Consider the following 24,779-nt stretch of genomic DNA (forward strand, 5'->3'; position numbering starts at 1 on the left):
ATGTCTTTGAAGGGCTGCTGCCCATCACATTTGGTGATTCAGCTGGTACTTCAGCAAATGAACCTAATGTTCAGCCAGCTGCTCCTATGGAACATGCAGTAAATCAGCACATTGCTGAAACTGAAATTCAGCAGGAACTTGTACACAGTCAGGAAGCAAGACAGGTGCCTAGATGGTACACGCAGACTATGAGAGATAGTCATTTGGAAACACCCTTGGCTGGTCGTACTCGAAGGCAAACTCGACTGCATGATTCAGCACATTCCATGGAGTTTGTTATGGCAGCATGTACTCATGATAATGAGGAGCCTGAATGTTTTGAGGATGCACAACATAGTGTGCATTGGATGGCAGCCATGCAAGCTGAATTGGATTCTATTCATAAGAATCATACTTGGGATTTGGTGTCTTTGCCAGTTGGCAAGCGTGCCATTGGTACGAAATGGGTCTACAAATTGAAAAGGAATGCAGATGGATCCATAGATAAGTACAAGGCACAGCTGGTAGCTAAAGGCTACGCACAGAAAAAGGGCATTGACTATGAGGAGACCTTTGCTCCTACCTCCCGTATGACGACCATTCGGTCTATGATTGCCTTGGCTGCACATTTTGGTTGGAAAGTGCATCAGCTGGATATAAAGACTGCATTCTTACATGGGGAACTTCAGGAAGAAGTGTATGTACAGCAGCCCATTGGTTTTGCAGTTGAAGGCTCAGAAAATTTAGTATGCAAGCTGAAAAAAGCTCTATATGGTTTGAAACAAGCTCCACGAGCTTGGTACGCAAAGATAGATGCCTTCTTGCTTAGTCAGGGGTTTGTAAACAGCCCATCTGAGTCTACCCTTTATGTACATAAAGAGGGGGGATCCATGCTGATTTTGTGTCTATATGTAGACGACCTTTTGCTCACTGGAACACGTGCTGATCAGATTTCAGCATTCAAAAATAATTTACAGCAAACTTTTGACATGTCTGACTTGGGTATTTTGCACTATTACTTGGGCATCCAGTTTGTACATGATGCTAGAGGCATTGGATTATGTCAGTCAAGGTACATTGGGCAACTTCTTGAGAAGTTTGGCTTACAGGATTGCAAGCCAGTTTGTACACCCATGGAACCTGGGCTCAAACTGTCATTACATGATGACAGTGATTTGTTTGATATCCATACTTATGCTCCAGCAGTGGGATGTCTCATCTATCTATGCCACACTCGGCCAGACATACAGTTTGCCGTTTCAGTTTTGAGCAGGTACATGCATCAGCCTCGTATGTCGCATTGGCAAGCTGTGAAGCGTGTGTTTCGTTACTTGCAGGGTACTAGAGCTCTTGGATTGCTTTATGCCAAGGGGGGACCACTGCAGTTACATGCTTACAGTGACTCTGATTGGGCTGGTGATTTTGATACTCGTCACTCCACTAGTGGCAATTGTTTCTTTCTTGGCTCGTCATGCATTTCTTGGCTTAGCAAGAAACAATCCACTGTTGCCACGTCGTCATGTGAAGCTGAGTACAAGGCAGCCTTCACTACTGCAGTTGAGTGCGTATGGCTTAGACGCTTACTTGCTGATTTGGATGTATCTGTTACGGAGCCTACTCCTTTATATACTGACAGTCAGAGTGCCATTGCAGTGGCACGGAACCCTGTGTTTCATGCTCGCACGAAACACATAGAGATTCACTACCACTTTGTCAGAGAGAGGCTACATGCAGGTGATATCAGCCTTGTCTACTGTCCTACCACCAGCAATGTGGCAGACATCTTCACCAAAGCTCTTCCACGAGACAAATTTGAAGCATTTCACGATGCTTTGAATTTGACGCCCTTTGGTGGCGGATGATCCTTGTACACTTGATCACTCTTCACTCCAGGGGGGTTTGTTGGGTATCTCACACGCCTTACTTACGCCTACGCTCATATGGGAGTGTGCGGGTGATCACTAGGACACTGGGGCACTTTTTACTCTCGGCAGGAGAGGTTTTTTCCCCCAGATTATGTGTACTATTTTGTATGTGCTTGTGGTGCACACTTACGGGCACTTACTGTGTTCGGGTGTGAACAGCCCCTTATAACCCTAAGGTATAAGGGTTATCATTTGTACTTTCAGTTAACACTCTATTCAGTACTATTGCATTGGGTATCGTGCTCAACTCTGTCTCTCACTCTCACACTGTCTACTGCACTTCAGCTGCACCTCGATCCTCTCCCATCTGACAACATGGACATGTGAATTCAGCCCCAAATGCTTTTGGACAGCCACAACATAATTTCTCTACTCAAGTGCAGCCCAATAGGCCAAGTCCCATGTTAAATCATGGTTGGAATCAGCAAAATAATGGGCAGCAACCACCTTTCAACTCATCGATGCATGGACAACCTCCCAATGTGAGCAACACATACTTTCAGCCTGAAGGGCATTGTTTCCAACCACAAAGTCATGGTATGCATTATGGACAGCAAACTCCTTATGCACAAGGGCATGGAAATAATGAATATCCTAAGCAAGGACCTTTTGGCAATTCTTTTGGGCCACAACACCATAGTGGGCAGCAGCACCCTAATGGACAACCTCCTCAATACGAGAGAGAGTACAAGGAGAAAATAATTATCTCAAACTTTAAGGGAGAGAACCCTTCACCCACGGAGTTGGAGAAGTGGTTTGACAAGTTAGAGATGTATTTTTCCCTTTACCCAAGGCCCGAGAATGCCAAAGTAAAATTTGCAGCCCTTCATCTAGAAGGCTATGCTCACACTTGGTGGAGATATATGGCGAGGATGGGACATGACTTCTTGTCTTGGGATGCATTGAAAAATGCTATGATTGAAGTCTTTGTTTCCCCTATTGAAAAAGAGCGGTTAGAGAAAAAGTGGTATGCACTTGAGCAACGTGGTCTCTCGGTTAGAGAGTACTCAAATCAGTTTTTGAACCTCTCGATGTATGTTCATGGGGTCTCCAATAGTGCCAAGTTGAATAAATACATATTTGGTTTGGAACCTATTCTTTCTTCTGAAGTTGGAGCCATGAATCCTACATCCCTACAAGCTGCCATTCAATTGGCTGAACGTTATGGGCAGAAATACAAGGGTTTTCAGCCAAAAACAGGGCATTCTTTTCAGCCTACGCAATTCCCAAGGACATCAGGCCATTATGGGCATGCTAAAACTGATTTTCAGCAAATTGGGAAGCCATCAAATACTTTCAACAATACCTATAGCAAGATACCCACTTTTCCTACTGTTTTTGGGTCAAAACAAAGCAGTAATTTCAGACCTAATGCTGAAAATAGATTTGATGGAAAGAGGACTGATATAAGTGCCAAAACTTCAGCCCCTACTCAAGGCAAACATGTATCGAATGACAAGCTCAAAGATATGTATGCTAAAGGTCTATGCTACAAATGTGGAGAGAAATGTTCACCCGATCATAAGTCCAAATGCAAGGCCAAAAATATGAAGATTAGCATGATCATCGAGGATGATTCCGATGTTGAATCTATTGAAGGAAGCTTGGCTCAGCTTGATGTCACAACAACTCAAGAAGAGGCGCATGAAAATGAAGAGAATGTCCATGATGAGTTCTATGATCCGATGGATGGATTTCCTTTCGACCCGGGCGGTCATTATTTGGATGATTCATGGACTGATTTACATCCATCGCTATGTGCCATATCAAGTGATGCATGGAGTGGTTCAAGAGGGGATAATACCCTACGCCTTAAAGGTCAAATCAAGGGAAGGACCGCTCATATACTCATAGATACGGGAAGTACACATAGCTTCATTAATGCTAAGTCATTCAATGGGCTGGAATTGAATACGCATGAAATGCCTACATCACTCAAAATCCAAGTGGCAAATGGAAATTTTGAGATGAGCAATCAATGCTGTCCAAATGTACCTATCACCCTTTCCCCATTGTGCACTACATCAGTGAGCCTAATTGCATTAGAAATGGATCCCATTGATATAATACTTGGCTGCAACTGGCTGAAATCTTTGGGCAGATTTACCATGGATCTCAACAACATGGAAATGGAGTTTAAATGGTGTGGACAACAAGTAACACTACATGGAGCTGAAAAGAAAAGAATGGAGATGATCAGCCCCAAGAAGGTTAAGAAAGAGATAAATGCAAAGGCATGTATGTTCACCATTCTTCTTTCCAAGATGGAAGAGAATCAACCCTCTTCTCCTACCAACAATATGGACCCATGTCTTTGTAAATTGCTGAAAGAATATGATGATATTTTTCAGCCACCTACCTCTCTTCCTCCCAAAAGAGAAGTAGATCATCCCATTGACTTGCTGCCCAATACAAAGCCCATCAACAAACCACCATATCGCCTCTCCAAAGTGGAAAGAGAAGAGGTAGAACACCAAGTCAAAGAGCTTTTGGAAATGGGTCTCATTAAGGCAAGCCAATCACCTTTTGCTTCTCCAGTCCTTCTTGTGAAGAAGAAAGATGGCTCCTTTCGAATGTGCATTGATTACCGCAATCTCAACAAGGTCACTATCAAGAATAGGTATCCAATACCTAGAATAGATGATCTCTTAGATGAATTGAAGGATGCCAAGGTGTTCTCCAAAATTGACTTGAGATCGGGATATCATCAAATGCGCATGAAGGAAGGGGATGATTTCAAAACAGCTTTCAGGACAAAGAGGGGTCTTTATCAGTTTATGGTTATGCCTTTTGGGTTATCAAATGCTCCAGCCACATTCCAGTCTCTCATGAATAAGATACTTTAGCCATTGCTCTTTAAAACAGTTTTGGTATTCTTTGATGACATTTTGATCTATAGCAAGAATAAAGAAGACCATTTGCAACATGTAAAAGAGGTCTTTGACATATCGAGGATACATAAACTATTTGCCAAGGCCACTAAATGCTCTTTTATGACAAAGGAAGTGGAGTACTTGGGTCATATAGTGGGAGAAGATGGAATCAAAGTGGATCCTAAGAAGATTCAGTGCGTCAAAGAATGGCCTACACCAACCAATGCCACTTCATTAAGAGGTTTCCTTGGTTTGTCATCCTTTTACCGACGGTTTATGAAGAACTATGCTCATGTTGCAGCTCCTCTTACCGATCGGCTGAAAAAGGAGGCCTTCTTTTGGGATGAGATCGCTGACAAGAGCTTTAATGAGCTGAAAGACTTGCTTGTTTCAGCACCCATACTAGTTTGCCCTGACTTCTCCAAGACTTTTACCATTTATGCAGATGCGAGTGGTAGAGGTTTGGGAGCAGTTTTGGTACAGGAGCATGGTGTCATTGCATTTGAGAGCAGAAAATTTGATGACAAAGAGAGAGAGATGCATGTTTATGAGCAGGAGATGCTTGCTATCTTACATGCAATCAAGAAATGGCACCACTACCTCTATGGGACACGCTTCAAAGTCAAAAGCGATCATAGGGTCTTGAGATATTTTCTCTCGCAGCCCAATCTTTCTCCCAAGCAAAAGAGATGGTTGGCCACTTTGCAATCATATGATTTTGAAATATCATACATGGCTGGCAAGGATAATGTGGTGGCTGATGCGTTATCAAGAATGTGGGCATGCAGTCTATCTACTGTGTCTACCATCTATAAGGATTGGATTGAAGACATTCAAGAGGAATATGTGCTTGATGAGCATGCTGCCCATATTTTACAGAAATTACAGCAAGGGTGTGATGCTGAATTTCCTAATTTTAAAGTGCATAATGGCCTCTTATGGTTTAAGGGTAAAGTGTACTTGATTCCCAGCAGTAAATTCAAGCTGAAGGTGCTTCAAGAGATGCATTCATCGCCAATGGCTGGTCACTTGGGCCTTTTCAAGACGTTTGATAGAGTTCATCAAAGCTTCTATTGGAAAGGTCTATGGAAAGATGTTAAAGAGTATGTATCTCAGTGCTTGGAGTGTCAGCAAAATAAGGATTCCACTCTATTACCAGTTGGCTTACTTCAGCCTTTACCCAAACCTACGGGCAAATGGACAGATATTTCCATGGATTTCATAACGGGATTGCCTACTACCAGTCATGGATGGAACAGTATCTATGTGGTAGTTGATAGATTGACCAAATCAGCCCACTTTATCCCAACTAAAGTCCAATATTCAGCAAGGCAAGTCGCCGAGCAATTTATGGAAGGTGTGTTCCAACTACATGGTATGCCTATGAGAATAGTATCAGACCGTGATTCGAAGTTTATGGGCAACTTCTGGAAAAGTCTATTCTCCTCTATGGGTACTTTCCTCACTCCTAGCACGGCCTATCACCCTCAGACTGACGGGCAAACGGAGAGAGTCAATCATTGGGTGGAAGTATACCTTAGGCATTATTGTCATGACACACAAGCTTCATGGGATCGTTGGATCCACCTTGCTGAATTTTGCTATAATAACACGCATCACATGAGCATTGGGATGTCTCCATTTGAAGCTCTTTATGGGTATAAAGTCCAACTTCCATCAGTTTTATTCCATGAAGATATCAACCCACAAGCAAAGGAAGAGTTGGAAAGAATAGAGTTGCTCATGAGGCAATGCAAGGACAGCATAAGGAAAGCACAAGACGTAATGAAGGTCTATGCTGATGAGAAAAGAAGACATTTAGACTTCAAGGTTAGAGATTGGGTATTTCTCAAAGTGCCCAAGATGCATTATGCTTCATTAAAGGGTGGGAACAACAAGCTTGCTCATAGGTTTTATGGGCCATACTTGATTTTGGACAAAATTGGAGAGCTTGCTTATAAACTTCAGCTACCATCTTCCACTAGAATACATGATGTATTCCATATTTCACAGCTGAAGAAGTATGTTGGGCCTGATGTACAAGTATTGGAAGAGTTACCACCATTGGATGAGGCAGGACTGATCATATATGAACCTGAAAGCATTATTGGAAAGAGAGAGAAAGTTCTCAGAAATCGTACTCTCATTGAGTATCTCATTAAGTGGAAGAATTTGCCCATTGAAGAGTCTTCTTGGCAACCAACCACTTATGTCAGTAACTTTCCTTGGTTATTACAGGATGATATATGATGCAGTATGCAGTGACTGTGCAGAGACAGCTTGCTGTATGAAATTTCTGCAGACAATAAAACTGTCCTGACTTCATCAAAATTTGATTCTGATGTTATGGGGTGATGCTTGGGAGTATACTTCGTTTCTACACCTCATACGCCTTATTTGGACCAATATATCAAAAGTTATGGCAGTTTTAGTGAATCAGCCCTGTTTGGACAGCAGCCAGTTTTCTCACAGTTTGGCATGCAAAAAGGTCTTCTTTTCATGGACAGTGCTTCCTTATCATTGGGAAGATGAATGGGCATGATTACTATCATCCTTGACTTGGATTTAGTCCATTACTTCTTGGTTTTGAGGACAAAACCATCTTCAGGACGGGATGGTTTGTCATGAAGGAAAATACAACATTAATATTTGCACCTTGGATTAATTCCAGCCTTTGTAAATTTAGCCCTAGCCTATGTGTACATGTGTGAACAGCCCTTAAGTTTGGAAGAGGGTTAGAATAAAAGGGACTAGAGGCCAAAGGCAAGACATCTTTTGATCATTCAATAATCTTGGCTTTACCATTTTCTTGGAGTTAGCTTCTTCTTAGCTTTGAAGCACTCAGCCATGGCTGTCATGTATTCTTGAATCCCCAACCATTAATGCATGATGAGGATGTCTTGGTGCAATAGATTTGTTTTCATTCCATGGTTGATTGCTTTCATTACAGGGTCAAATGGTTCCAGGGATTCGAGGGCCAAGGTGACGTGGGCGACCATCATATGACATCGGTCAGAGAGAGGACTTGGGATCATTGACCCAAAGTATCAAAGTATGGCCCTCTTGGGCAAGCTAATTGTCCGCAACCTCACACCAAGCGTGCAGACCTGGAAGTTCTTATTGCAAGAGGGCCTTCAAGACTGTAGACCAAGGCTTGGCGGTGAGTGGAGGCCATCCTTGAGATGGATCTTCACGTCAGCCTAGTTCACCCCTCTCCCCAGATCACCTTTCCTATGCACCTTACTCCATGTGTGGCAGGGCCTCCATAAGGCTCTCATCCAGAGCCCCCTACGCCGCCAGGAGGAGATACACTATCAACCGGTGATCTAGAACCTCCAGGTCAAAGATCGGGTATAGGCACAGATCGGCAAGTGCCCCCACATCGAGTGGGCTAGTTGGGAGGCGGCCCGGCTCGTACCATCAAGACATCGAGTGGGCTTTGGACCTCCATCATCCACTCCCTCCGTAGCTGATGGGACCAGGTGCAAGGCTCGTGAGGAGCTCCGTTGTCACTTCATGCGCACTTCGGGCGGCTAGGACCTGTTTTTCGTAATGCAGGTAAGCAGCCCCAGTTGGTGATACCCCCCCCCCAATGGCTTCTTGCCCCCATCCCTCCTAGACCACCTTGATCTGCTTCTATACATAATGTATTTGTGACTTTGCATCAGCTCCAACTAGTCTGTTGAGCATGAGCACTCCTTTGTAATCCGTTTTTTTGAGTAATATAATCAGCCACATTTTACTTGGAAAAAAAAAGACTAGCCAAGACCGTAGATACAAGAGATGCATTGGGAATGATTTCATCAATATTAGTAAGTTGCTTCGTAAATGTCCTTGATATGTGTAATGTAGGCATCCACAGAATCACCCTCTGTCATGTGCTCCATCTCAAGCTGCTTAGGCAAATAGGCTACATAAGTCTCATTGCAAACTTGATATAGTGAGGTAAACTTATAACAAGCATCCCTTGGGCATCGCGCACACACCATCTCAACCAATCTGCTATGGGAGGTGTAGGAGGAGCTGGAGCTGAAGGTCCACTGGTGATTGTGGATGAGCCAAAAGAAACTATTACATTCTGTGGAGCGGGGCTTGTAGGCCTAACTTTTGAACCACATACATAACCCCAAAGTTGCTTGGCAACAAGTACATGCTTCATCATGTATGCCCACATGGGATAATTAGTGCCATCTAATTTGTTTGAGTCCCCAAACATGTTGAGCAAAGCATTTTGCCTGGCCATGGCTTGCTGAAATTTCTGATTTTCTATTACCAGCTGTTGTCCAAAGTACAAGTGTAGGTTCAATTCAAAAAGAAAGCAAAGAAAATACCATAAACTCACAATTTTTCGAAAATTTGATGTCATTGATGAAGAAATCGCAATTAAAAGGGCTCCAATGTGCGTGGATGTCAATGTAAAAAGTATAATTTGCCTCATGTCAATGGATTTGGGAAAATTTTGCAAAAGCCCCAAATTTAATCAGTGAAATTTGGTGAAATTCTGAGCACCAAGTGCAAAATCCCCAAAATTTTTGTGGCATTCAGGGGTTTTAGGCAAAAGCCCCAAAACCCTAGTAAATTTGGATTTACTACAAAATTCCCAAATTTTGTGCTTCACAAGGGCACTGCATGGGAACATGAGCAATTCAAAAGGGTCTAAATGCTGATTAAGGTTTGAGTGCTGAATATTTTAATGAAAAATTTGTGTCATGCAGATAGAACCACGTGTAGGCTGAAAACGGCGTATCAATTGATTGTCAGCAATTCTGACAAGTCTACTGGTGACAAGGCTGAGCTGTTGGCGTATAAAAGGTGGATTAGCTGTCGGCAGTAGGTGACCTCAGGGTGAGAGCTGGACGAGTTGTCGGTATGGGTGGGTGGCAAGTGACCTGAGTGAGAGGTGGATGCCGATGGCAACCTTAAGTGGGAGGTGGACGGGGTGTCGGGCATGTTAAAATAGCGCCTAGTGGGCAGTGTAATTGCAAACAACAGGTTGTTGGAGCTGTCGGCAAGCAATGTACAATTGCGCCTACTTGTTGGCATGCGTGCAGGATGCAGTGTGTATGCAACCACAGCACAGCCCAGGGGCATTGATCATGATGGTCTGAAACATAGTGATTCGGGGCAGAGGCAAGAGATTGCACGGATTGAAGGGCTGAACTGAAGGTGGCATGCAGATTGAGAAGTAGGAGAGCACCTATGGAGGTGCTCAAGGCTCAATGGTGGCTATGGAGGTGCGCAAGCAAGGTGGTGGCTGAAAGATATGATCTAATACCACTGTTAGGTTAGGGTTCAGCAGCCTGCACACACACACACACTCACAGTGAGCAAGTGAACAGCAAGAGAGGAGTGCTAAAAGGTCACATTCACTATGTAAGAACGAGTGAAAGTACAATCCCTAAGGTACTAAGTATTACACCCACTAATGGGTGTTCACACAAGGAAATAATCCTTCTCGAGCTAGAAGGTAAAAAGTGCTTGTGAGATAAGGGAGCATTCACATCAGAACGTAGGAGGAACACAATAAGTGTAATGCGAGGAAGGCTTTGTCCCCTTTTCTTAACATATGAGAGACTTCCCTAAGAGAAGCCAGCAAAGGGAGTACTTCCCATGTATTCCTTCTACACTTTTCTACCTCATTATGTAAAACAAAAGTAGGGATGCAAAAAGAAGGGGATCAAGAAGGGGGATACTATATCGTTGTTTTTCCATCAAACAAGAGAAAATTCTCTTAAAGAACACTCCAGAAAATCTTACAAAGGTAAAACTACAAAGTCATACTATGTGATTGTTATCCTTACTCTCCCTGAGTTAATAATCTTGATTATTAAGGGAAAGTGTGCTGCTAGAGAACCCTTCATGCTATTTTATAGGCTTTTCTCGAAGGTGATATGTAAAATTTTTCTTCTATTTCAAGTTTATTTATTCATGTTAACTGCATTATTCTGAAGTTTGACTTTTAGAAAGTACAATAAACCAGGGTACTACTTATTGCAGGAAAATTCATTGTGGGCTTCAGTTGCAGCTGCAGCAATGAATTGCAAGGATTTTAGTGTTGCTGAAGAGGCATATACTGCACTTCAAGAGGTATGTTTTCCAGTTTCCTTTGTTCTCTTAGTGTTCACTCTGGGATTATAGATCTCTTCTATCTTTTTTGATCATTTATAAAAGGAATTGCGGATTGCCTATCTTAATATAGCTGGCCCTTCCACTCACTAGAGTTACAGCAGAGGGGGTTGCCCTGGACACTCCGGCACCCCTGGTCTTGTTGATTTCTGTTTCTTTCTGCTGTAAGAATTGTAGCATGTCTTTGTCTCTCCCCTTATTCTTATATCCAGCAGAGAGCTGGCATGTAATTTTATCTTATCTTTCTTCTTAGCCCCCCTTTCTCACTATTCCCACTAGCACCCCTTTGCATTTGCAGCCGAGTAGTACTCAAGGACTCACCTACCACCTATTTGAGGATAATCACCTTCCCTCACTTGATACAGCTCCAAAGGAGGCCCCTTCAATTGACTCCAGCGTCTCCCTTCAATCAGCTTCACCTATGGCAAGGTCCAAATTCATTAAGGGCCGTTTGGAATGCTAACAGATACAGCTCTTCTAGCAAGAGCTTTGCACCATGAGCCCATCTGTACATTACAAACTACAGAAATGGTTGGATCAACATGAATCTTCAATGACATCATAGCAGCAAAGAAACACATTTCTTTGGTTTAGAAACTTTAGAAATGTTTCTAGGAGTAAGAAACATTTCTGAGAGTAAAATGCACGATGTTTTTTTTTAAACCCAACTTTACTGAAATGTTGTGCAATGTGGAGTGTCAGTGAAGAGGATAAGCATGAGCATGGAGGAGCCCACAGTGATAGTGATGATGATGATGATGACATTGAGTTCTAGTAGCGGCTTGTGAGGACTGTAGTATCTATTCTTGTCTCAAGAGTTGATTATATGAATCTAGTCTCATTCATGATTCATTTTGGATTTTGACATCTTGTCATTTTGTTTTGGAATGAGATTGGAGAATCATGATGCTTCAGCTTGACCCATTACTCATTGCACACGAGCTATGTAAAATGTTTATTTCAATTTTCTTTGTGTGATATGTATGAATGATGATGTCTGACACCTTAATCATAGTATAGCTTGTCTAAAGACTAAACTTGATATAAGTCAACAAGGGATGTGTAATGTGTTATGCTCAATTAACTCTCGTGCATTATCACTTAAAATGCTGAGTTGGTTCTTTTTGTGCAAGAGAAAATTAGACTAAACTTTATATAAGTCAATAAGGGATGTGTAATTATTATGCTCAATTGACTCACGTGCATTATCATTTAAATGCTCAATTGGTCCTTTCTGGTCCAAGAGAAAATTCAATACATGCTTAAAACTTCTTTCCCTAGTTTAAAACTATTAAAAATCCATTTATTATAAACCTAGTGTTTCCTATTTTACCCCCTCTAGAAAGAAACTTAACATGTTTCTAACATTTCATTTCTAAACATTTCTAATGCTGATGGCTTCTATGATCTTCATCGCCAAATATTCTAGCTCACAACCCACCATGTCTCTTCCTAGGCACCCTCACAAATCATACAAGTCCCCAACTCACTGTCCAAATCAAAGACCATGCCATTGTTTGTGGGGGGCATGGGGTGGGCTATCATCAATGGATATTTGGGATCATCATTATAAGCATTCTAGAAGATTGGGACTTCCGTCTAACAAAGTTGGAATGCTCTATGATCATGGGGTCAAATCAAAAGAATATCATGAGATACCTTAGGGACATTGGAGACTTGTGCCTTTGCTATAGTAGCCAAGACACTGGAGTCATGGATTACACATAGTCAGAATATGTAGAGAACATGTAGATAATAGGAAGTCCATCTCTAGCTATGTCTTCATCTTTGTTAAGGGTGCTATTTCTTGGATGTCTAGGGTGTAGAAATGCATTGCTTTGTCTACTACCAAGGCTGAGTGCATTGCCATGTGCTCTCTCTACACTTGGTGTCCTGACTGAAGGAATACCAAGCTCATCATTCAAACTCTTTGAACCACTAAAATCTCCATTAAACACCAAATGATTGATGGATGCATCATTACCATCCGACACTTTCTTCTTTCCTTTGTCTTTACGTGCAATACTACATGTATCTGAGCATGTGGGACTCCATAGATGTAGTACCAAATGATGTTTCTAGTCCACTAAGGTTCCGTGATTTTTGCTTTTCTTTCTGTACATAACTATCATAGTCATCATCATCATCCAATGCATCACCACTAGATGCATACTAACTGTTCATCTTATTAAAAATAGCATCCTTACTCACTCTAAAGTCACCTGTGATGACAGGGTTATAACAACAATTTCCTTTCTACTCTAAAGAGTCTCCAATAAAAATACATTTTTCAACCTTTGGATGAAGCTTCTTTTGCAGCTCATTTGTCACATGAACATATGCAATACAGCCAAACACTTTCAAGTGTAACACAACCCACTCAAGAAAAAGATGGCAGCACCCCTCAGTCCAAGCACTCTAATTCAAAGTCTGATATTCTACAAGTATTGTCACCCTCCTTGGGTGTGACTATCTTCAATAGGAACACAGCATGCGGTTTGTAAGCCACCTCCCTTGTGCACTATTTCCCACTCTTCGTTGTACAACCTAGAATTTATTATGCTTTGCTTAGGTACAATATATCTACTCCTTATAGCATGCAAAACCTCTAGCATCATTCAACTATCCTAATATGTGGACTATCTCCTTGGATTTGCCACTTCATTAATAAGAAGTTCCTATAATCACTAACAAAAGTGAACCTTCAATGACAAACAATTGAGTGATTTGAGCTTTCATCCTAACTAGATGGGGATGTGAATAAGAGCTATCCTTTTATTTATCACCATAGTATGAGATATAGGATGGGTTGAATGACAACATGTTTACAAATAAAACTTTTGTTTGCTTCTTGGCAAACACCTCTGAACTTACAGATTTGAAATTTATAACCTATGCAACCACTTTTAATCAACATAGACGAAATCGCAGTCTAGGCTAAAATTGTTGTCCACAACCTTGTGGATCTAAAATGGGGCCCAAAATGACCTTAAATGACCAAAAAAACAGCAAATCTTACAGCAATTTGAGATTTTTGCTCTCCTGTACTTCCAGTGCCTCCACAGGCACTATTCAAGAGAAAGAGTGAAAAAATGGAAGAGCTTCTTACCCATTGCTTGCTTGCTTGAATCCTTGCTTCTTCTCCTTCACTTCAGTCTTCAAAACTAGCCTCTCTCAGTGACGCTCCTCTAATACCATGTCAGAAATCACATGGTGAGGGGACTTGCTTGAGTTACTGTGCTAAACACACACCATACACACAAGAGGAAGCTCACTTAAGAACACTAGAAGAGAGATGGAGGCCAAAAAATTTTCTTGCCGGTTTTTCTTCTTCTTACACAAACAATACAATGTACACAAAGTATAGATAAGATACAACATAAATGAAAGTGACCTACTAAGTCAAACAGTGCATAAATGACTATACTAATCGATAGGCGCTATAACTATGCCAGATGTAGGTAGATGCAACAAAACAAATTTAATAAGTGATAAGTCAGTAGCCATGTGCAGGTCATAATGACCATCGACGTTCTACAGCCATTTAGCTAGGTGGTCCATCATCAATGTCAGCATGTGTTGAGCTTGCATCTCAACAATTCCGCAATCTAAAAAGACTTTCACACATTGGATTCAAGAGACCCTAGCACCACGCCTAGCTTATCCAAGAGTCAAATGTTGTTGATTAGATTTGGCCACTAAAACCAACCTTCCTTCTAGCAAGGGTGGTGAATGACCTAATTCACCACAAATTATAGCAAGCAAAATATACACAATTCTGAAAATGCCAACTTTCCCACTTAATCTTGGACTAACACTAGATTGTCCCAACAAGTAGCACCCCTTGCAATATTTATTTATCTTATATACCTAGAAGGTTGAAGTACAATAAGACATGTGGGTTGATCTCCTTCAATCTTTAATGCAATTGCTGTCAAGAATGGCCAACACTTCATATAATCAATTTGCCCCTTGACTATAGTGCAAGTTATTCAATTGCTCTTAAAAAATGGTCGGAAAATGCTGAGAATTCCTAAGGGAATATTAAATGTTGAGAATTCCTAAGGGAACTTCAATGCAGTTGGCAAGCCCTTCTCTTCTATCATTCCTTTCATTAAGGTGAAGAAGGAAACGTGCTATCCTTGCCTTATCGCATTGCGCAATGAGCTATCACTCATCTCAAAGCTCATTTGTTCTCCCTCAACCTCTAAATGCTAATATCACCCTCAACCTGCCCCCAAACGGCCTTCTCTGAGCTTGCATGGGTAATTTGACAAGGGGCAACCTATTTTGCTACTTGGTAGCCTTCTAATTATAATTTTCAGAATTTAATAATTAATTAAGAAATTTTATTCTGAAAAAAAATAATTATCCATTTGACCCTATCCAAGAATTGGCTAGAGCCCATTCACATTTACTATGCTAACCCTTGGGCCCCATGGGACATTTAATTGTTTTAACATTAATTGGCCTTAGACTTGCATTAATTTATTAATTAATGCCCAGTACCCAAATGTCACCACTAGACATTTAGTGGCCCACTTAGTAGCCCAAACCCAACTTGACACCAGGCACCCACAAGTACCTATCTAGCATAACTTTATGTAGCTTTTGCCAAGTCACCCATTGATCTCTTGGGATACTTAGGTTGTCAATGTAACTTAACTGACTTGCTCTTCCAATGTGCACCTCACATATGTACAACTTGATAATGCCAAAGTTGAGCGTTAAAAATACATGTCCATGTGACAAATCTCCCCCTTGAAATCCTTGCAATCTTTTCCAATTACACTACAATGTGACAAAAGCAAAGCAATACTGAACAGAAAAAAGCATAAGCATCATAGTCAAAGAACATTGGTTGTTGTTGTTCATACTATGCTACTAGCAAACACATGCTGAATTTCAAGCTAACATAACTAAGCCATAACTAATCAAAATGAAGCATAACTACTGTCAAAACCACATGGGTTGCATCCATTAACTCTTAAGTAAAAGTGTTCAAACCAAACAACATAGTAAAGCATAAATTGAGCATAAACCATGGTTGAACTATCAATGGCATCCAACAATACGTTGTTGTCCATTAAAACTAGCTAAATACCACTCATGACTCATAGCTATTGATCATTCATTGAAAACCAGCAATTGATAATCAATCTCAGATGATCACAATCTGATGCAAATATATAGTTTTAGAGCTGCAATGAAAACCATACCCATCTGCATACCAACTACAATGACTAGTACACTAAATAGTGACCTCATGCAAACATGCTACTAGCAAGCACTACCTTGCATGCATGTTGAATATATCTGACATCCACTGTATATATGAGTTGTCCATTAGTAGAGGAGTAGAAGTGCTATCCTCCCCTTGAGCATCAGGCAATGTCCAGACCCCTTGCTCTATTGAACCTAAAAGAGCCCAATCTAAAGTTGACTCTAGCTGAAACGCCTTAGGTAGACCTAAATTTGCAACAATTGAGTATGGAATGTCCAATCACCCTCTTCCATCCATTAGGCATCCATCTGTGAGTAGTTTTGAAACTTCATACTTCTACAAATTTTACCTCTAATCTTCCTTTTGTGTTGTTTTTGCCTCTATTCAACCCTATTTTCAGATGTGCCCCTTTTCTCAACATTGGACACGTTCTTGGATGGCTTCTCATCTTCATCCTTGAAGCCCAAATACCTTTCACACCAAAGCATCAATTGTACATGTCATCTCATTGAGTGGTAACATGCTAGTCATGGTGGTCTTTATGCAAAAATCCCTAATTTTCTTGGGAAGTCCACAACATTACTTCTCAATTTGCTCCAAAAGGGAGATTGCATGATAAGAAGTGACTAACAATAATGCCTCCCAAAACTTCTTATTGTATTGCTCCAAATTCTTGCATTATGATGCATCCAACTTATTCCAAGCTGACATAATGTCCGTTGTCAAACCAATGTAGAAGCAAATAGTTTCTTAAATCATACCCACATTGATGGTGTTCTAGTTTGCATTTGTGGACCACCACTACAATGCATTCACTTTCACAAATGTGGCTACCTTTCAGATCTTGGAGGATTCAATGAAGTTGCCTCCAAAGTAGGCTGCATTAAACTGAATGAAAATCCATGATTTCAATATATCTTGCACACCATAGGTCTCAAACTTCACCCCTTACCACATTCATCATAGTCCTTTGCTGGCACCTTTGGTGTCAAATTATCACAAACTGGTGGTTGCAAAACAAGTGCATTTTTTGCATTTGTATTATGATCAGCACCATATGAAGCATTTGCATAACCAACATTCATTCCTTGATCCCCACACACACCAAGGAGTGCAAATACATTACCATACCTGCCACATTGTGCCCCAAGCATCATACCAACATTGACACGAGGTTTTGCATTCCACTAGCCAAACCCAAATATATTGGGTTTGCATTCCTTGCATTTGTTGCATACCATATGGATTCATACCATACATCCCAATATGCGGACCTTGACCAACCATTGCATGGAAGATAGTTCCACCAGCAAAGTATCATGGATAACCAATATTAGTATGCATGGCCTGTTGTCCAAAAACCAATGGATTGGCACTGCCAAGACGGCCTTGCATTTGCATATCTTGCACTAGTGGCATAAGTTGCTTTTGTTCATCACCAACATTTGGTGCATTCTAAGGCTGCAATGGCTCTTCCTTAGGAGCTTCTTGCTGCCCACAAGCTCTAGAGGATGATATACTCATCTTGGTCTCGCTATCCTTCGAGGAGTTCAAGAAATGCGTAAATTGAGGATCCTTGGCTAAATGGGTAAAGACATCAACTTTTTTCCTCAACAAGCCTTAAACTGGTCATCATATTCTTCATCCCCTTGCTGGTCATCATCAGCATTTTGTGACCTTGACGGCCCCGCTTCTTGCTCTAAACCTGCATTTCCTCCTTGCTGCCCATGCTGCACTTCTATTCCAAGATTAGGCACTGCATCCACTATTGCTTTGTGTACCTTCTGACTATGAGCCATCATCATGACTTGAAACGTGTATGATGGCATGCTTGCTGTAATGCACTTGGCTGATCACAATCTAAGCCAGAATACAAATTCTTTGTCTTGCACACAAGTGCCTCAATCCCACCTACTCAAGGGAGCTGATGTGTCCTGGCAAAGGTGGTAAATGACTTGATTTACCACAAATCATAGCAAAAAATAAAAACACATGAAAATGCAAACTTTACCACTTAATATTGGAGAATTGAGACCAGATTGGCCCCAACAACTGGCAACCCTTGCGGTATTTATTTCTCTTGTATTAGTAGAAAAGGTTGAAGTACAGTAAGACACAGCCTAGTCTCCTTCAATATTCCCCATTGATCACTTGGGGTACTTCGGTTGTCGACATGACTTAACTCACTTGCTCTTCACATGTGCACCTCACACATGTCCAACTTAATAATGCCAAAGCTGAGCATTAAAAATACACATCCCTATGATAGCCACTATCATAAAAAAACCATTGCTAGAGCAAGTATCACTTAAGCTCAACCACATGTCAAAGTAGTAAGGTGAAGCTAGGCATGATGTTGAGGAATGGTTGTCTCCAATCATAATCATCCACAACAATAACATCAGCAAGATCAAGATGGATGTCCACATGTGACCAACGCTACAATCAAGAATGGTTTCTCCTCACCCTCCTTCTACAAAGTGCTTGAATATGTGGCTGAACATGCGCTCTATAGTTTTATGGATGGATTAAGCACAGGAATTTATCACCATCGACCTTGAAGATGACAGTCTTCGTCACCCCCTCTTGTGCATAGTTACCAAGAAACGTGTTTCTAAGAAGTCGGAAACATCTGAAATTGTCTACTCTATTCCTAAATGCATGCAAGGTTATCAATTTTCTACATAATGTTATCAAGTTGATCACAAAAACATAGCACTAAATTTCCTAGGAGTAGCATTAGCACTGAGGATGAAGTTGATGATACTAGGACTATAGATGAGGAGATGGATGTGGATGAGGATAAATGTGCTCAATAATCTGTTTGAACCTAATGTTAATCACATCAAATATATACATGGCCTCTCAGGGTGATCTAGGGGAATGGGATAAAGAACCTATGGTGGAGTATAACCCCACCAATTTTTTCCAGCTTGTAAATCGAAAAATAGGCAATGGAAACCCTAGGTGTGAAGGATGTGTTGTTGAAGCTCCCAGCAATGTCAAGATCCCTACTAAAACAATTTGGGCGATACTTTGACTTTACCACTTTTTTCTTGAATGAAGGAGATGAGCCGTCAGTATAGGATCATGGTCCATATTTAGGATCAACCATGGAGTGTGGCACTAAGTTTAAGTACATTGGTGATTCCTTTCCATTCCTTGTCTCCTTCAAGAAAGGAGGTCACTCATCAAAATGAGGGAAATGCATGCTTTTGAGCAAACAAGGAGGGTGGTACTATGTGCTTGAGGGGGATTTCCCACACTACCAAGGCCAAAGGATTGAGCGTGACTCACTTGCAGTTTTTTGAGAGGTACATAGTGCACCAAGATGCAAAGTCGTACACATATGAGTATCTAATGGTGGTTTACAGCCTGAATGTGAATCAAAGACAATATGTGCTAAGACTCCATAATCTATGATAGCTCTAAAGTAGGGTTCTAGATTTACTATAGATGAATCTAAATGTGAAGTGATAGTGGGAAAGGAGCAAGAAATGTGAGGGTGGATATGAAGTATGAAACTCCTACTCAAAGGAAACAAAAGATGAAAGATTACCTTGTGAAACGGCATCACATCCTCCTACTGTGCTTATGGGATTCTTGTCCTGAGCCCTCATTGCTCAATAGAAACACAATGAACTCAAACATTAACACAAAAATGCAAAAAACATAAAAACGCTAAATGAAGATAATTGAATAATGAATGCATAAATGAATGAAAATCTACAATATGCTCAAGGGAAGAGGTGCAAAACATCCGGTGACTTTCATAAGAGCAAACTAAGGGAAGTGTTGATATGTATCGTCCACTAGAGATGTAGGGATCGATAGAGCATGACGATCGAGGCAGGCTGTCCTACGCGCAGTGAGAGACAGAAAGAGAGCAAGAACAAGTAGAGTAAAGAGTGAGCACGTTTTTGGTACACTGATGAGTGTACCACTTTAGGTTTTTAGATAGATATATATATGCAAGTACAATGTGCTAAGGGTGTGTTCACACCCGTGCACATATAAAAGGCACGATGGCCCTTTATTCCCAACAACCTCCCACCTAAAGGCAATGTGCCTTAAGAGTAGAAAAGAATCAGCTAAGTCTAGGTATGTACAAAGCTGAAATAAATATATCTATCCAACTCCCATCATCTGTCGGCAATGAGAAAACCGCTGTGCTGGAAGACCCTATGTGAGAAGGTCTCCAAGATTATCATCTGTATGCACTTTGACAAGCTCAATGCTCTTGCTGTCAAGTACATCTCTAATAAAGTGGTACTTCATCTGTATGTGCTTTGTCTTTGCATGAAAGACAGGATTCCGTGCCAGCATAATAGCACTCTGACTATCACAATGGAGAACAGGTAACTCTGTGATACCAAGCTCTCCCACTAGACATGAAAGCCATAAAGCCTCCTTGCATGCCTCAATGGCAGCCACATACTCTGCGTCGTCTGTAGTAGACAATGCAATACACTTTTGTAGCCTGGAGATCGAAGAGACTGCTCCTCCTCTGAAAGTAAACACATACCCAGAAGTGGACTTCCTACAATCCGCATGACCAGCATAGTCTGCATCCGTAAAGCCAACAACAGATGCCTTCTGCTTTCCAAAGCAGACACACAACTCCTTTGTGCCTTTGAGGTATCTCATAATACATTTCACTACATCCCAATGCTTATTGCCAGGGATTGCCATGTATCTGCTAACCACTCCCACTACAAAGGCGATGTCAGGACATGTAGCAACCATAGCATACATCAAACTGCCAACAGCTGAAGCATATGGTATCTTGGCCATTTCAGCCTTCTCATCATCAGATGTAGGGCTGTCCTCTACACTAAATTTCACATATGGAGGCAATGGAACCCCAATGGTTTTCCCTCCCTCCATATTGAAACACTGCAAAACTTTGGAGATATATTCCTGCTGAGATAGATAGAGTAAGCCTTTCAATCTTTGTTTGAGTATTCGCATGCCAAGAATGTGATTTGCATCACCAAGATTCTTCATGTTAAAGCTGCCATGAAGACTTTGCTTCAGTGAGTCCAAGGCATGAGTATCCCTGCCAGCAATCAGCATGTCATCAACATACAAAACCAAGATAATTAGGCTATCATTTGTTACCTTCTTAGTGCATAAGCAGTGATCCACTTGACTTCTATGAAAGCCTTGGGATTGCATGAATGTATCAAACTTATGATACCATTCTCTCGATGCTTGTTTCAGCCTATACAAACTACTTTTGAGTTTACATATCATTTTTTCCTTCCCTTGTTCAACAAACCCTCCAGGCTGCTGCATATATATGTCTTCATGCAGATCACCATGTAAAAACGTAGTCTTTACATCCATCTGTATGAGCTCCATATCCTCAATTGCAACCAAGCCCAAAACGGTTCTCAATGTAGTCATCTTGACTACAGGAGAGAAAATCTCATCAAAGTCAATTCCATACTCTTGCTTGTACCCTTTTACAACCAATCTTGCTTTGTACTTTGGTGAGGAACCAGAAGTGACCTTCATTTTGTAAACCCATTTGCATAAAAGGGTTTTCTACCCCTTAGGCAACTGTACCAAGTCCCAAGTGTCATTTTTTCAAGAGATTTCATCTCTGATAGCATGGCTTTGTACCATTTCTTGCTGTCCTATCTGTCCATTGCTTCTTTGAAGCAAGATGATTCATTACAGTCTGTCAACATGACATAATCAGCCACATTAATTGCACTAGGAACAAACCTGTTAGGTTGTCTAGTAGCTCTAGACGATTTTCTAACTCAATGGTCATTGTTTGTTGGCTGTTCCTGCAAATTTCCATTTTCAGCATGCTGTCTCGGCATTTCAGCTTGCAAATCAGCATTAACAGTTTGTTGTTCTGGCTGTTCCTGCACATGTAATGGCTCATTTTCATGGGAAATAGTTGACTGATCATTTCCAGTATCATTTCTTGCATTTACAAGTTCATTTACAGCAGGTATTTGTTGCTATATAGCGGGCACATTTTGCTGTCCAAAAGATATTTCTTCCCGGAATATAACCCTATGGACCTCCTTAGTCTTTTCGGGCTGTTTGTGCATGCGATCTTCCCGGAAGATAACATCATTGCTGCGTACTACTTTTCTTTTCTCGGGATCCCACAATTTATAACCCATTTCACCCTCGTCACCATATCCTAGGAAAATGCATTTACAGGACTTTGGCTCAAGTTTGCTGCATTTTTATTTATGAATGTGCACAAAAGCCTCGCAACCAAACACTTTCAAATGAACATATGAAGATGGCTTGCCCGACCACGCTTCTTGGGGAACTCCCCCACCCCCCCCAAAGACCTATTTGGTGACAGATTAATTAAGTGAATGGCTGTCATAATAGCCTCTCCCCAAAAACCATGGGGTAATGTAGCATGAGACAGCATTATACGGACCTTATCCTGTATGGTCCGATTCATACGCTCTGCAACTTCATTTTGGGGCAAATTATGAGAGGTAGTAAGCTCCCTCTTTATCCCTTTGCTGTCACAAAATGCCTGAAATGCCTTGGACACATATTTTCCACCATTGTTAGAGCAAAGACACTTAAGTATCTTATCTGTCTGATTTTTAGTCAATGCCAAGAATTTTTTAAACTTGTCAAGCACTTCATCCTTGCTATGAATAGGGTAAACCCATACTTTCCGTGTAGCATCATCGACAAAGGTGACAAAATATTTCTTTCCCCCTAAAGATAATTTTGGCATTTGACATACATCCGAATGTACTAACTCTAGAGGAGAAGATTTCAAAGAAAGAGACTTTTTGTGAGACGTTTGTGCATGTTTGCCATAAATGCAATGATCACAATGCTCAAAATCAACATAAGGAAGGCAAGGCAAGTAACCCAAACGAGAAAGCACTTTCATTCCAATTTGACTCATGTGTCCCAACTGACCATGCCACAAAGAAACGCTTGGGTGCTCAGTCACGGCAACAACATTGTCATGCACACTAGATACATGAAGTGGATACAAAGTATCACTCTTGCAGCCTCCGGCAATAACCCTAGATCCCTTACAGATCTTCCATTTTCCATCACCAAAGGTGGTATGAAAACCATCATCATCTAGCTGCCCTGTGCTAATCAAGCTCTTCTTAAGCTGAGGTACATGCTGTACATGCTGAAGTGTAAAGACAGAGCCATGCTGAAACTGTAACTGCACACTGCCAATACCTACAAGCTCACATGCATAGTTGTCCCCAAGATGGACAACACCATATCGACCCCTTGTACAGGCAGAAAACCACTCACGATGAGGGGTGACATGAAAGGAAGCACCTGAATCAAGAATCCAAGTATGCATGTCATCATCTATATCTGCAAGCATGTGCACCAAAGTGTGAAGAGACAAAGAGTACGTCACTCCCACTGTCACTGTCATAAGTGACTACATGCACCTCTTCAATTTTTACACTGCTCTTCTTAGGCTGATTGTCTTTCTTCTCTTCCTTGCTATCATCTGTCTTCTTTCCTTTTCCTTTCTCTTTCTTCCATTTGTAGCAATCGTGTTTAAAGCAACCCTTCTTGCCACAATGATGGCATTCAACATCTTTGCCACGTGATTTACTGCATCCCTTGCCATCATATTTGCCATTTTGCTGTGATCTGCCCCTAGTATGCAAAGCACTGGAAGACTTACTGGATGCATTGTTCTGCCGATTCATCTCTTTCATAAGTAGAGCACTCTCTACATTAGCATACAAAAGGATCACATTAGAATTGCTCATAGCAGTCCTAAATGTATCCCAACTCTCTGGTAGAATGCAAAGCAAGAAAGTAGCCTTAAATTCCTCATCAATCATGAACTTCAAGCCAACCAGTTGGCTGAAAATGGAGTTAAACTCACTCAAGTGAGTAGACATTGTTGTACCTTCTTTCATACGCAAATCCATAAGCTTTTTCAGCAAGTACACTTTGCTTGCAGCACTCTTCTATGCATACAGTTCTTCCAGTCTAGTCCATATAGCATATGTAGAATCCAAACCTTCAATGTTGAAGAGCAAGGCATCAGAAATCGATAGCTCTATGGTTGAGCGTGCAAGCTCATTCAACTTGTCCCAATCGTCCTGATCCATGTCCGCAAGCTTTGCCCCTTTGGTTTTGATCGGCTTTGCTTGCTTCTTTTGTAACAGGATATTGTAGCATTGTTTTTGCTACACTGCAAAATTATGTGCGCCTTCAAGCTTCTTCATATGCATCAAATTACTGCTGTCATTGCTGCCAGCCATGGTTTTCAGCCCAAATGTGACCCAAAAAAAACCAGCAAATGCAGGCCCAAACTGCCACCCAAGTGAACAAGGTACAAACAAGTACCAATCAGCAATAAATGACCACGCAGAAGTACAGTTTTCAGATCTGTATTTAAGTTTTCAGAAGCACCAAACCAAGTGCTACAGCATTATCCAACTGATTACAGCTGTTCCAAAGGCATGTGCATCACATTACATGAGGAATCCCAAAATTTCAGCTGCAATTTCTGTTGTACATGTACCTACGGGCATAAAATTTGACACGAACGGTCAAAAGTCCCAAAATTTTGTACTCAAAGCATCAAACACACATCTACATTTCCTCTGTCATGCATAGGACAGTCCAATTTTGCCAAAATAAAGCAATTTCAGCAAA

At 41.2% G+C, this 24,779-nt stretch overlaps 1 protein-coding gene and 1 long non-coding RNA gene across 8 annotated transcripts in view; one reads left to right on the forward strand and one right to left on the reverse strand.

Moving 5' to 3' along the window:
* LOC148041763 (uncharacterized) overlaps positions 1–24,779 on the forward strand; it is a 342,622-nt gene that overhangs the window by 296,277 nt on the left and 21,566 nt on the right. For all 4 annotated transcript variants that reach the window (XM_087682239.1, XM_087682236.1, XM_087682246.1 and 1 more), the window contains one exon: positions 10,775–10,864. In XM_087682239.1, coding sequence (XP_087538365.1) covers positions 10,775–10,864 — 90 coding nt within the window. The remainder of the gene's footprint in view (positions 1–10,774; positions 10,865–24,779) is intronic.
* The window catches only part of LOC148041764 (uncharacterized), an 83,159-nt gene that overhangs the window by 36,693 nt on the left and 21,687 nt on the right, over positions 1–24,779 (reverse strand). Inside the window, exon 3 of one of the 4 annotated variants that reach the window (XR_015691454.1) lies at positions 14,013–14,091. The exons of 2 other annotated variants lie outside the window; for them this stretch is intronic. This is a non-coding gene — a long non-coding RNA (uncharacterized LOC148041764). Of the gene's footprint in view, positions 1–14,012; positions 14,139–24,779 lie in introns of all 4 variants that reach the window. One more of the 4 variants, XR_015691457.1, reaches the window with a different exon arrangement.

The sequence above is a fragment of the Lygodium microphyllum genome, chromosome 1, assembly GCF_053477565.2.
Source record: "Lygodium microphyllum isolate KBCC chromosome 1, Lygodium_microphyllum_v1.1.10, whole genome shotgun sequence".
In the NCBI taxonomy this organism is placed as follows: Eukaryota; Viridiplantae; Streptophyta; class Polypodiopsida; order Schizaeales; family Lygodiaceae; genus Lygodium; species Lygodium microphyllum.